General features: G+C 39.7%; 1 protein-coding gene across 1 annotated transcript in view; it reads left to right on the plus strand.

Annotated features, from left to right (window-relative positions):
* The window catches only part of cdh13 (cadherin 13, H-cadherin (heart)), a 241,863-nt gene that overhangs the window by 204,456 nt on the left and 22,923 nt on the right, over positions 1 to 14,484 (plus strand). The window contains exon 12 of the mRNA XM_088299366.1: positions 4,624 to 4,766. Within this exon, the coding sequence (XP_088155492.1) occupies positions 4,624 to 4,766 (143 nt within the window). The remainder of the gene's footprint in view (positions 1 to 4,623; positions 4,767 to 14,484) is intronic.

Consider the following 14,484-nt stretch of genomic DNA (forward strand, 5'->3'; position numbering starts at 1 on the left):
AAAAGGGTAATGCCGTTGTGGACATGAACGCAGCTAAAATGTTTCACCACTTATGGAAGTGGCTCCTCTCATTTCATTTAAATGGCGTGTGCGAAAGCGCAAAGACAATTTCTTCGGCTACCAACTTTGGAGAAAGCGATGAATTTGTTTTAAAATGTTGTTTGATTCTCTATACACCCACTGCCCTCTGCTGGGTCACGGCAGTTACGATTACTAATAGTGACAGTTCATAGTTTCATGTGTTGTCTTGCATTACTTGTAAATCGCTAGTTTTATGATTCGTTTGCTACCAACACTGTCAGTAAAACTCAAATAAACTGAATACATTTGTAGTTTTGTTCACATGCTGTGAGTGAAGTGATCTGAGGCAGTATAACACTCAGCGAATCGATTGCCATGTGACATGCCACAATAATATTGAATTGTGGAAATGTTTCTCGATTTCAATAGCCACAGCGATTAAAAAAAAAAAATCTAAAAGGGTAAATCAAAGCAAAGCAATTTGAGCGAATTCGTCCACCCAAAGGAACCCACAGTGATTTTTCTTTTGTTCAATTTTCACTCTTTTACTATCACAAATTCAAATTGACATCAAATCAAATGCTCATTTTAAAAGTCATTTTAATCATGTTTGGAATGTAGGCCAAACTATCCAGTTTTTTTAAGGGATTTGTGTCATCTCTCGAATGAGAAACCTTTGGGCAAATTTAACTGCTGTAGCAAAAGCGTAGAAGATTGGTTTGATGAGAGGAGCAAAAGCAAAATCAGGTGGCAATGACATCATGAGTGTTATGCATTTATTAGCAATGTGAATCAATGTAGAAAATACATTTCATGGTAGTTGTGCACCTTGAAATTGAAAAAAATGAAAAAGTACAATTTTATTTAATGGGGCTTAAACGTCATGCTTCCCCAGTGTCAAGCTAGTGCGCTATGAAAAAGGGAATTCATAACTAGATGTGTTTTCAAGAAAGATTGGGGACTTTATTTCAGTGCTAATCTATGTGCTATTTTCAAAAATTAGTCCCTGGAATTGAAATTCAGGGCATCATTGGAAAACACTGTGGGAATTACTCTACTATAAAAAAAAGTGTATTTCTATTGTCTTTTCTTGTGCATTCTCATGGCATGATGTTGTTTCCATTTCATTATGATGGATCATAAACAGATCAAGAATGTTATCATAACAATGACACTCAGGTGAAACTCATCTAATTAACAAAAAATATTCATATAATACATAAATCATTTGAACTATTTTCTTGTCGAAAAAAAAAGTGGCTTCTTTTGGGAGTTCTCTCTCTCTAGCAAAGTTTGTGTACCTTGTGTTGTTCTCCTAACCTTGCGTCTTTGAAAAATGAGAACATCTCAGGAATCCAGGTCATACATTATTCAGTAGCTTCCTGTCCGCTTACACTTCTCACTGTGGCCATATGCAAGGTAAAAGACATGGGACTTAAAACTTAAAAGAAGAGAGCAGTGGAACCTTGGATGTCAGGCTTGAAGACACTCGGGTAGCGTTGAAGAGCCGCGGGTGAGGTAAGAGAATAGGACAGGCGCTGATTCACTGCACTGCAAGGACAAAAGTTGTTGTGTGATACATCAACATTACGAATGGCTGACCGAGGACGGTCAGCCACTTCTTCTCTGTGCTGTGTCCAAACTGAACAAACGTTAGCGATCCATTTGAAGAAAGATGCCCATGTATGTCTAAATTTATTTTCAATTCGCAACGCTGATGTGATGGAGATTTATTTATTTTTTTTGTTACTGTGGCCCCAAATTCCTGTGCCACCTCGAGGTCTTGACATAGCCTACAGTATATGGTTTGTGAAACAAATAAAAATGAAGGCCCCCTTATGAGTCTTAATGAATAATTAGAACCCACTAATGGACCCATTTAAATTTTGAAAAAGACACTAATCCCTCTTTATTTGATTGTGTAGTAAATGTTTAGCCACTGTAGTGGATTTTCTGGACTGTGGTTCTCGTCGTGCCTGGGTGGGATTTCTCCGGGTGTTGCGGTTTCCTCACACTTTCCAAAAACATGTATGCTGGTTTGATTGAACACTCTAGATTGTCCCTAAGCGTGACTGTGAGTGTGAATGGTTTTTACGCCTTTGCGATTGGCTGAGAACAAGTTGATACATTAACCTGCTTACTGCTCGAAAACTGCTGCGATAGGCTCCAGCACGGCAGTGAGCCTCGTGAGGATGAGCGGTTCAGATAATGGATGGATGGATGAATTAAAATAAAAATGCGTGTGTTTTAAAAAAAAAAAAAATCTAACTGAAACAATATGTGACACTTTTTTTTATATAAAATAATTACCTTCATCACCCTACTCTACAATATGTCAGGTCACGATTGATATTTATAAATACAAGAACTTTTAAATAAATCACATCATCAGACAAATTCCTTGTGTGTTTTACAGACCGGGCCAGTAAATCTGATTCTGATTCATATATCGCCCGATCCTAATAAGTTGTCAGTTAATACTACATATTTATTTAACTTTTTTTGTAATCAGTCCAGTTAGTTCGTATTCCTGTCATTTTTGTGGGACTGAAAGGTGTGAATGATGCCTATGGTTGCAGCAAGATATGATTAGATGCAAGAGCTTCGTCTCAAAGAGACGATGTCTATCTATGACGAGTTATAACCATACGTACGTTATTATGGAAACTTGATGCTACCTGAATTTTGTATTTTTAGCAAACATTTTCAATAAATGAACACTGCCTGATGCTCTCACAGGACGTACTTGCAAGACATTTGTGAATGTCAGCCATCCATCTTGATCACTGGAATGTATCACTTTCTTCACTGGGATAAACGCCACCGAACGCAGAGCAATCAATTAAAATCAAACGGCTTTGTATTCAAAACAAGACGCGCATACCATACAAATTGGGAGAATGGTGCTGCGAGAAAATATAAACGGCAAGAATGAGAAGTAAAACATTTCTTTTAAATGGACAAGTGAAAACTTTGGTTGCTTTCACTCCCGCAATTTTTGTCAAACAATTATTGTCGAGGCAAAGAGTTGCCTGTAAACTTTGTTGGTGCAGCACTAAACTAGGCTGCTCCGAATGCAGCACAATAGAAGCAGATTTCAAATTACAGGGCGAAGAAAGTGGGGAAAATGTATTTTCATTACAAGCTCATTCCTCGTATGATGCCTCCTTGTCCTCACTTCCTTCTTGATCCCTCTCATCATCACTCTCCCTGCTTTGCCTCCATTTCTTTTCTCTCCCTCACACTTTGCCTGCTGTGAATTTAGATGAAGTGGTTGTGGCCAAACACAAGTCAGCACAACCCTTGTCCTTATAACTTATGCTTACATACACTCTGCAGCACTCCGATAGAAACAGTTTATTAGCATTGGCTGTGGGCCATCTCGCTTTCTCTCTCTCTCTCTCTCTCTCGCTGATTAAAAAAAAAAATGAAAATCTGTCTCTTGCTCAGTCACTCTTCTGAAAGTTTCCAATGATGGCAATATTTTACTCTCAGGAAGGAAAGTAGATAGTTATACAGACATAATGATACCATACAGACACAAGTGCCGTATTGGGATACCTGCCCATTGCACTCACAGGGACCAAGAATTGAATTTGTCCTGTCTAGAGGAAATCAAAATCTGCATGTCACTTAATTTCTTGAATTTCAACGAAAAGTAGACCACAGTTATGGTGTCTGGTCCCAGTGGCATTTCTATTTTCAACGCTGTTCACCTCGGCCCCCTGGCATCTTATCTAAAGCCAACAGTCTCGAACCTGGGTTTTAAACTGGACAGTGATTTTAAATTAGATCAGCAAATCAGTGTTGTTGTTTGATCTAGCTTCTTTCATTTTAGGCAGTAGGCTAAAGTGAAGACCTTTCTTTCTCAGCATCACTTAGAAACAATAATCCGTGCATTCGTTACATCTAGGCTTTGGAGTCGGCCAGTCCTCGCTCAAGCGTCTCTATCTGGTGCAAAATGCTGCTGCTCGCCTTTTTAGCTGGAGCTCATCACCCCAATCTTGGCCTCTTCATACAGGCTCCCAGTGCTCTTTAGAGTTCGCTTTAAGATAATTCTGTTCGTTTTCAAATCTTGAAATGGCCTCACTACAGAGTACCTCTCTGATCTCCTCCACCCCTACGCACGTGCTCGCTGCTCAGGTCTGTGGACCAAATGCTGCTGGAGATGCCGAGGACTAAGCGCTTTTCTGTTGTCAGTCCTTCCCGAAGGAATGACCTCCTATTAAATGTTAGGCAATCCCCTCTCTGTCCACTTTTGAAACACGTTTGAAGACACATTTTTATTCTTCGGCTTTCAGCTCAACATGAGACTGTTGCTGTTTTGCTCTTCTTCTAGTATCTTTTATGTGTTTTAATATTATACGTGGGATAGTGAGCTACATTGGAAAAATTCACATTATGCTGTTCAGTACTAACGAAGAAACCGGTGTTCGGAACGTTCAGAGGGATTTTCTCCCTCCAATTAAACCTTTTAATGTACTGATGAGATCATAAGATTATAACTACGAAATGAAAGGAATGTTAATGCTGATTTCCAATACTGTGAATCTTACTGACCGTAAGATTTTAATTTTCATAACTTTCAACTGTGTTCCCAAGGTACGCCATTCTACGAGATCCAGCAGGCTGGCTGACTGTGAACCAACTGCGAGGAACTGTCAACACGTTGGCCTCTCTGGACCGTGAATCTCCTTATGTTCATGACAATAAATACATCGCTGTGTTCATTGCCATCGACAACGGTAAGACAAAACTGAAAAAAATAGAAGTTGAGGTTCTGCTCCGGTTTGTACACTTAAGGTGTCATTAAATTGTCATTTGTGTGTCATTTAATCACATGAGCACACCTGGTGGTTTGCGGTGACCGCTCTTTGCATTCATAATCATCTGCACATTCATACTTTAAATCAAATGTTATTTGAGGAACTATGTCTGTCTTTTTAAAAACCCACAGTTATGTTTGGCAACCACTGACTATGATTTGGGCCAAATTAAGGAAATAAATATGGAATTCAGAATATCTGTGAGAGGGAGTCATATGGGGAGTAAAACAACATCATGGCTCGTGGAATGACTTGCGTCCAATCAAATTGCTTGGTTGGAACTAACACTAATTGCTGTTGTAAGAGTTATTATCAGGACAATGGAAAAGCATTACGTCGCTCTGTTACCGTGGCAGCATTTGGTCACAAGTTGACAGCGCAGATGGAACTGTTGCATTGAAACTCTCCCCAAGGCATCCGTCAAGGAAGCCTTCTAAGTCCATCACCTTTCCATCATCTTTTTGAATCTTTCTCTGTGTGTGGCCTGAACTCTCATCTGTTCTCGTGTTCTTGCCGAGATCCTGACAGACCCATTAGTGAAGCTGAGAGATTCTATTAGAAGGCGGCAGAATAGGGCTGATGTGTTGGTGAGTGTGGCTGAAAGATGAGTGAGGTAGAGGGGCTATTTTGGAGCAAAGATATACGTACAGAGTACATTTCACACTAAAAGGACTATATTTGGTCACAGTAAACAGAGTAAATTTGAGAGTAAAATATTGAGCGTATTACTCCATTTACTGGGACCAAATATCGTTTTTTTTTTAGAGTAAAATATTTACAAATAATTTACATATTAGGACCCAGCGGACTGGTAAAATACAAGGATGGAAGCAGACGGAGATGGAGGATGGTTATATTGAGTAGAAGGATGGAGGGTTGATGAGTGCATGTCACGGACGGACTGGCAAAATCGGGTCAGGTGGCTATCTCTGTTTAGTACAATATGTAATCCATTTGATATAATTTATATATGGGGAGGTTATTGGTATGGGTCTGTAGCTATATCAATGAAAAACCTTCTTATTTCGTCTTTCTTGTGTGTTACTCTCTAGGAATTAACAATTGATTTACGTCATTGGATTTGCGTAAAAGTTGGATTAAGCATGGGTAAATTGGTCATGCCTCAAGAGTGGGGCATCAGGGATGACATGCTAAATGTTATGCTGTTCACGTGTGAGATCAAAAGGCAGGGTTTGTGCCATGTGCATGCACTCCAATAGAGTGAAAGTTTTATGAGCTTTTGTGTGACTTTCGAAGCTCTACTCTTTGGATGCTACGCTAGAATTGGATGAACAGCTTGGAAATAGAGCCAAAAGAGTCGGTGCCAAAAAGAGAGACACATAATTCCCCTTTTTTGGTTTTAACTCAGACGCGAGAAAACAGTCATTTGCAACAAGTCGTTACCAGCAACTCAAACACTTTGGACCCTATTTTGGTCGACTGGCGCCCGTGAGCTCGACGTAAAAATCTTAACTTCATTTTCATGCCAGTGCAACTCTAGTCTAGCATGCTTGGGGCCATGTCGCACCGATCTCGGTGTGACGATGCACCAAGTTGTCTGGTTCCCTTCTCATCCAACAATTTGGTCACAGAAAGTAGTTTGCGCTTGGTGGAAAAACTGCCGCATTGTCTTTTTCGTGCTGAAGAAATGATCTAGTTCAGCATGTTTGTGAATTTGGTAGAGGAGCTGTGCTTGACTGGGTTGTACCTGCCTCGCCCCTCGGCGCCACTGCCAATTTGGTTACAAATAGTAGACTACATTTTATACTTGCAAACACCACGTCTAACTCGCAGTGCAGTTGGTCTAACATGATTTTGTACTTTCTATTTGATCAAGGCAAGGCAGAGAAATTTGCCGCTGCGCCAACGTGCATGGTGGGTGTCTTGGGATTTCATTCATGAATATGAAAGCGGTGCAGGACATTCCCTCTAAAAATCATTATAGAAATCAATTCATTGAATGAATTATATATTATCATCTTAAAAATATTGTAAAAGCACCCTGTCGCCCGTCACTATTGTGGGAGATCACACAGACACAGCATACCTGTGCAAACTGCGCATCCATCTGAAAGATATTCATTCAAATGGGGGATGCCACTAGAATTGACTAATAAAAGACTATTTCCATCCTAAAAAGGAGCAAACACCCGGTTCTGCCTAATTCGACCAGCCAAAGTCAAGCAAATACCAAAAGAAAGAAAACTCCAAACAGTTGCACTGCGCTTTTAGGAACAAAAATACGGGCCTTATATTATTTTTTTGCCACTCATATTGAAATATCCAGGCCAGTGACTGGATCCAAAGCACTAACGTTGCATTCAAACCACAACGCAAGATCTCGATGCACAAAAAAAAAAAAGATTCATTTAGTGCATAATTACCTTTTGCCAGAATTATTGCCTTAGATTGCGGGCTGGGACAGGCTGATTGCTTTGGAGTTGTGTGCAATCATTAAAGTCAGCTCACCGGAACTCGACCTAAAACGCAAGGAAGTGAACTCAAGGGAATATGGTCCTAAATTACTTGAACTAAAGCAACCACAGAGACTGAGATGATGATATGGAGAAGTGATTGAAAACCAATAGTCAGGGAAATAGCACATGAATGCATGCAGGTGAAATGGATGACTATTAAACTTACACATTCGTATGTTGAGGTGGCAGTGTGACTTATGATTGCACTTGGTTTGAAGACAGAGGTTGATACAATTTGTCTTTTTCACTTTGACTTGATCTTTAAATGACAAGGAGACCTTGACGACAGATTCACCCTTTCTGGAAAAAAAAAACACAAAAATCAACCAACCCCTCACACAAAATGGCACATCACCAAAAATGTGTTTTTAGATTGTGTTGAGGACAAGTTCAGCTCTCTAAAGCGGAATTAATCCTTTTCTCCACCGCCCTCGTGTTTGTTAGACCAAACAAAGCGGTCGTGGGGAAATGGAGAACCCGTGATGCTGCTAAATTTTCCTTACTGGTCCTTTGACAGCATGAGGCCAGGTCAGTTGCCGAAGCCCTTGTGTTGAAACAAACAGTGAATAATGGAGGAAATGCACTTCCAGCAGAGATGAAGAAAACAGACATACAGTACAGCAATGAAAAGTGACGTGAAGTGGAAACAAGAGAGGATGAGAAGATTTAAGAAAGTTGTGAGGTAATGACAATTTTGATGTCAAGGTCAGGGGTCATCTCAGCTGGAGTCTTCCCCACAATGAGTGTGAAGTCTGTAGCTTTGACTCTATTTCCAGCACTTACAGCTGTATGCTCAGTAGGAGTAGCAGATATGCTCTAGCTTTTGGCCCTCCATGATGTGTGAAATTGTCTTTCTGCCCATGCTGCACATGAGCTTGTCAGCACATGTGCTCATGCACCACAACATTGTGTGCACCTTCGCAGTTGAACAAGTCGAATATATATATATATATATATATATATATATATATATATATATATATATATAGAGAGAGAGAGAGAGAGAGAGAGAGAGAGAGAGAGAGAGAGAGAGAGAGAGAGAGAGAGAGAGAGAGAGAGAGAGAGAGAGAGAGAGAGAGAGAGAGAGAGAGAGAGAGAGAGAGAGAATACTGTAAATATTCTAATACCAAATATGTCTTTAAAATAACATGTGTTCCTCTTTGTAAAATTGTGCTATTTTAAATACTGCATCGCTTTTGGCTTAATGGGAATTGTTCTATATTTTAAGTTTATGGGTAAAAAATCTGTGTTCTACTTTGCACCGAGAATACCTGCAGAGCCACATTATTGTAAGAGTGCACGCAGTGCGCTTGATGGGCTGTTTATATAAACTCTGAACAGAAGTTGCTGGATTTAATACTCTGGCAAATTCTCTACAGCTTTCTGCTTCCCACTTAGAACAACAGCTGTTCCTGCTTTGTACCCGCCACTCCCTTCAATTGAGTGTTTGTATTCAGGGTCTGTGTGTTCTGGTATAAGAAGATTACAGCTCACTGACGATATTCTATGTTCATCTCGGTTTCCGGTGACTTTGTCATAGTATGTGCTGTCTACTCTCATTCTCCCCTCTTTTCCATGCGTGGCAGTCGATGTTTTTGCTTCTGATTTAAATGTTAAACCACCTCCTGGTGTGTCCCATTTGTCACTGGATGGCAGAAATATATTATCCTAGCTACAGGTGACAGCACATGCTGTTCCACACACGCACACATAGTTTTTAATGCCTGGTTTGACTGCCGACAAACCTGCCATTATAGTGTAAAAAGTCCTTGCATGAAAGACCCAAGCAGTGTTTGCTTTGAATATGTGGGTGCAGGTGGCCTTGTTATATTTGACAGGAAATGTAAATGCCAGTAGTTGTTTTAGTCAAGCTGTTTTACTCTATTCTTCACTCTTCTTAATTGGTACCTTAAAATGCAATCGGTTTTTAACGTACTTAATTGTTTACCGATGCGATTTCAAAAGATAAGACTAAGACAGGAAAGAAATGCTAGGAAAAGCCTACGAGAACATCTGCACTTTATTTAGGGTTGATCAGGGGTACTTTAAATGGATGCAAGCGTGTGCTGACTCCTGTAGACGTGAATTTGAACGTGATTGGTTAATTCTGAGCCCAGCCACATCCCGCAATCTAAGTGGGGGTGCACACTTTTGCAATCTAAACATTAGCTTGGTTTTTTATTTTCTATTGCCTTTTTCAATAAGATTTTATTTTTCAATTTAGTTGTACAGTCATTCACATTAATGATGAAAAATGTAAAAAATGTATCTGGGTCTAATTTTGTCAAATGTCATTTGAACACAGGTGTGTAGACTTTTTTTTCTGTATCAAACACAAGTACGCACAAAAATTTGTAAACTACATTTTAATCAGAAAAGATTAGATTTGGTCTCAGTCTAAACCAAATAAAATCTGAGGTGAATTCAGAATAAAATAAAAATCTTTTTTTTTTTTCACTAAAAAGTAAATGTTACTTGCATGGTATTAGTTTATTTAAAATAAAGTCACTCAAGGGTTGAGAAACGAACGTGTAAAATTTCCTTTTTTCGTTTTAGAGTAAAATTTACTTAATGTGTCGCAAATCATTTGCGTATTAATCCAATTTCAACAAATCACTATAAATTCAATCAAGAGTCAATATGACGGAATATAAATTGCTTTCGCTTGTATAAGCTAATAAGACTGTGCCAGATAAAATCCAGCTCATGAAATGCCATTATAGCAACAACATTCTCCTTGCTTGTGAGGTGCTGCCATGGAAGTTGCTACTCTATGCTTTAGGAATTCAGTACATTTTGGACTCAAGCATTTTGAAGAAGTAAAATGTCACTTTTCTTTGTTTGCTTGCCGGTAAAAACCTGGTCGGAAGGCTTTTTAAATGTGTGGGTGTTACATCCACGGGAGTTAGCAGCTCATGCATGCCATATTCTGAGGTGGCTTGCATGGATTCCTCATTAGTGTCATTTTTTATTATAGAGTTGTTTGATTCCTTCTGCACTGCAGTAGTAGTAGTCACTCATCTCCATTTTCATATCAGTTCTATTCCTCGGTGACTCCATATTATGATTACCACAATTCAGTCAATGCCATCATTTCTCCACATTAATAAGCAGAAATTACTTGTCAAACACAATTGGGACCGGTAGAAGGACATGATTTCTTGCTAGGCTTATTTGGATTTATTCATCTGTATATGGTTATATGCCCGTGTCGGTATCTTAATCACGTCGAACAGTCGGGAAAATCTTACTCTGAAGTATTGAATATACATACAGTTCACTCACTTGGATCGAACAGTGCAATGAGTTCTCAGCAATTCATCACAGACAAATCACCACACCTTTCAGCTTAAAATCAAAAAGTTAGCAAAAAGAGAGGAAGATGTTGAATCTTAATAGTTTCCAGAATACCACTCTTGGCCCTCATATGCAATGTAAAATAATTTTTAATGTGTGCGTGCATGTTCATGTATTGCTTCTGTGGTTATATTGGTCAGTCTGACATAATAGCTTCATCATAACCTTTGTGAAAAGACGGGGAAAAAAATTGGCAGTGTTATGTATGTCTGCGTGTGTGTGAATGTGGGTGCGTAGGCAAAGCTTCATGTGTCTTTTTGCCCATGTCCATCGCAGTGTGTGAAGTCTGTCACCGTGCTGCCTCATTGCCGTGCTAAGTGCTGAGAATGTGTGCCGCTCCTGGTAATGGGCTGAGTAATTTTCCTGCTGCCATGTCACCCGCACACAGAGTGGCAGCCTGGCAGGCTAAATGCAGATAAATGGACTAATGTTATCCCTTTAGCCTGCTGTGATCAACCCGCATCAAACTCCATCAGCAAAATAATAAAGCATAACGACTCAAAGTGGCAGTCCAGTATATTCGCATTAACAAACCAAGAGAAGTGAATAGAACATCAAATTGTTATATAGACAGTTTGTATTGTAACATGGTGTTTGCACTTAATTTTTTCAATTCTATCTGGCCTGCTTGTTTAAAATAAAGGAATTTAAAAGAAAAAATTAAAAAAAAAAAAGCACTGCATGAGGAATGCCAAAAAACAAGTCTCCTAAAAACCTGGTTCAAAGTAACGGAAAAAACTCACATAGTGTAATCTTAGAAATATGAAGTATCTTATCATTGAAACCAAAAGAAAAACATTGATTGGACACAGAAAGGAGCCACAAAATCAACTCCATTTGGGGTAAATGCGAGTTCACCCATGTTCTGGAATACTTGCCTCCTGGTTGTCCTTAGGATCACTTTGACTTCAACTAGTAAATCTCACGCTTGCCAATGCCGTTATGGAGATGGACACTGAGGAGAAGAGGTTAACTACCTTTCTGAAATGTGTTCTTGACCAGCCAATCAATTATGACCCTGTGTAGCCGCAGGCAAGGGTGACGCCATCATAGGTGGGAAGGAATCAAGGCATCTTGACCCAGGATAATGGCGGCCTAATGGGACACGCTCTGGAAAGCGTAGAAGCTCTCAGCTCAGTGCTGTTTTACGTCCCCCGTCTTGTTGCACTGCCTCATTAACCCCAAATTCACACTGTTCTGTTAAGCACCGCCTCCTCAACTTTGGACTCCCACTTCATGTCTTTCTCTATATGCATCTTTTATTCCTCAACAAATTGCAAAGCACCCCAGAAAACAGTTGTACATTATCAGCGGCTTCATGTTATGTTTGTGAATAAAGGGTATCGTTGTTATGAAATCTCCTCCTGCTATGCGGAGGAATCATAATCCTGATTTATTCACTAATAGTGGCAAGCTACTGCAAAAGTGCATCTTCCCGCGCGAGCCTCAGTTTGTATGTTCTCATTTAGGAAAAATTCTGGAAAGATCATTTATCGGTATTTCTCAGCACAAATGGGCTATTTACAAGTATCAAAAGGTACTGAGCGTGGAGAGGGTGAGACTCGAATGTGAACAACAAACTCAAATGATGGAATCAGGCAAAGGCTGTTGGTAGAGGTTGTGGAGACACGCTGTCATTGCAGTGACACGGATGATGTAGAATATGGCTGAGGTTTAGTTCCTAATGAATGGTTTAAACATCCTTGGTGTGTCTGCCTGCTTTATCGAAAATGTGATGTCATTTTTGCACAGTAATGACACCGAGTGCAACTATTCCAAGGTGTTACCAATCTATAGTCTGTCTCAGAGACATCAGCAAGGCTAAGAATCTCTTCTCATCTCTTGCTCATGGCCACTAAAGTAACCTCATACACTCACATTATGGTTGTCTTTGTCACTTGAATGCAGCAACAACAACAAAAAAGCCACCCAGATACAGTGCATTTGTGCACCACCAAAAATACAAAAATGGGAAAAAAATATGTTCTGAATCAATACATATTAAAGAGTCAAAATCAAAACTGGGCAGACTTGATAAAGATTCTCATATACCTTCGATCTCATTACACTTTTCAACTTGTGCATCACGTTATGGCAGGAAAATTTAATTGTTCATGAGATCTAAGTTGCCCGCAGTGGGATAAATGATTAAGTAAGGAATCACTTTAAGAAGTATATCAATTATCAAGTAATAGAAAGCAAAGGTGAACATAACATGAGGTTGTTCGGGGTGATTCGTAAAAAGATAGACCAAAGTACCGTAGATGGGCTTTCATCTGAGCAATAAAATGAAGAACTTTAGAGTTATCATTCTTGTGAAGGCTGGCTCCCTTTTCCTTAGACAGGCTTTAAAAAAAAAAGTATAGTTTACAGACCCCCACTATAAATGGGACATGGGAACCGAGCCCAACCACCAATAGTGAATTTCTGCAAACCATTGACACTTCTTTAAAAGTGATTAAAAATGTTGCAAGCTGCATAGGTGTTTGCTTCCAAGCCATGTCACCTCCACATTTTGGCAAATGTTCTGAATGAAAAACATTGATTTGGATGGCATGGGACTTGGCACTTGATAAGGTCATAATAGGCAACCTAACATTGAATGGTGAATTAATTTTATGAGCAGTGCCATAACTTTCAGGTGAATCTCTCACAATGTGCTCACTGTGTTTTAATGGTGACACGGAGGTCGCTAGTGGAAAGGAAATCACTGATAAAGTATGGAATAAATTGGCAATGTTAGTGCCCACCAGCGGGTAGAATACTAAAGTCGATACACTATTAATAAAAATGTGTCATGAGTTGGGAACATACCTCGGCATGATAAACTGCCTTGACACTTCTAATGAAGCAAAATCACATTACTTGAGAGATTTTTCTTCCAAACAGAAATATCTTAATAGAGCTTGAGTGCTGGAAATAGATGGAGTTTGGTGAGGAACCATCACAGTGCAGAAAAGCACTTACAGTATCATGTTGGTGCAAAAAGGGCTCCGCGTGTAAGGCCACTTTATTATTTATCATACCCCCTCCTAGCTATCACCTTTTAATAATAACCAGCTACTGATAACCCGAAATCTATTCTAAAAGTAATTTGCCAGACTGGCGGCCATGCACCTGTCCCTAGCACGGCTTCTCTCCCTGAAGTCATCTCTCTTAATGACATGCGTCTTCTGTAATTGGCTGTGGCTGGATTCATTTACACTTCTGATCAGCCAATAAGATTAGCCTGGTGTCATATGAGTGGGTTTGCTGTAGCCCAGAGGATGCAGAAGAGTAATGCTACATAATTAGGCGATTTAGCCCAACAAAGTCTAGAATTTAGTGTGCTGAATATTAAACTAAACATCGAAAGCCGTACATTGACATTTCAGTTGAATTACTCAGAGGTGAAAAAAAATTACAGCCAGGATTTATCCGTATGTCCTCATTAAAATAATTAGCTGTGTGAGGTAGTCAACACACCAACACAAAGTGCGAATCTTCACACTCACGGGTTGTATACATTTATCCATCCATCCCTTATCCAAGCCGCTTATCTTTACAAGGGTCGCGGGCGTTCTGGATCATATCCCAGCTGACAACAGGCAGTAGGCAGGCATGGGAAGAACATGCAAACTCCACACAGGAAGGCCGAAGCCGGAATTGAACCCTTCAACTCCGTACTGTGAGACGGGTGTGCTATGCGGTCGTCCACCGTGCCACCCTGAGTTGGATACAATACAATACAATGTTGCCTCTCGGTTATACCTCTGTTACTACACTGTTCCAAATTGTTATGCAAGTTAAAGTTGAACAGTTTT

This window comes from Idiotropiscis lumnitzeri, chromosome 6, assembly GCF_059441095.1.
Source record: "Idiotropiscis lumnitzeri isolate Australia: NSW breed Sydney's pygmy pipehorse chromosome 6, RoL_Ilum_1.0, whole genome shotgun sequence".
NCBI lineage: Eukaryota > Metazoa > Chordata > Actinopteri > Syngnathiformes > Syngnathidae > Idiotropiscis > Idiotropiscis lumnitzeri.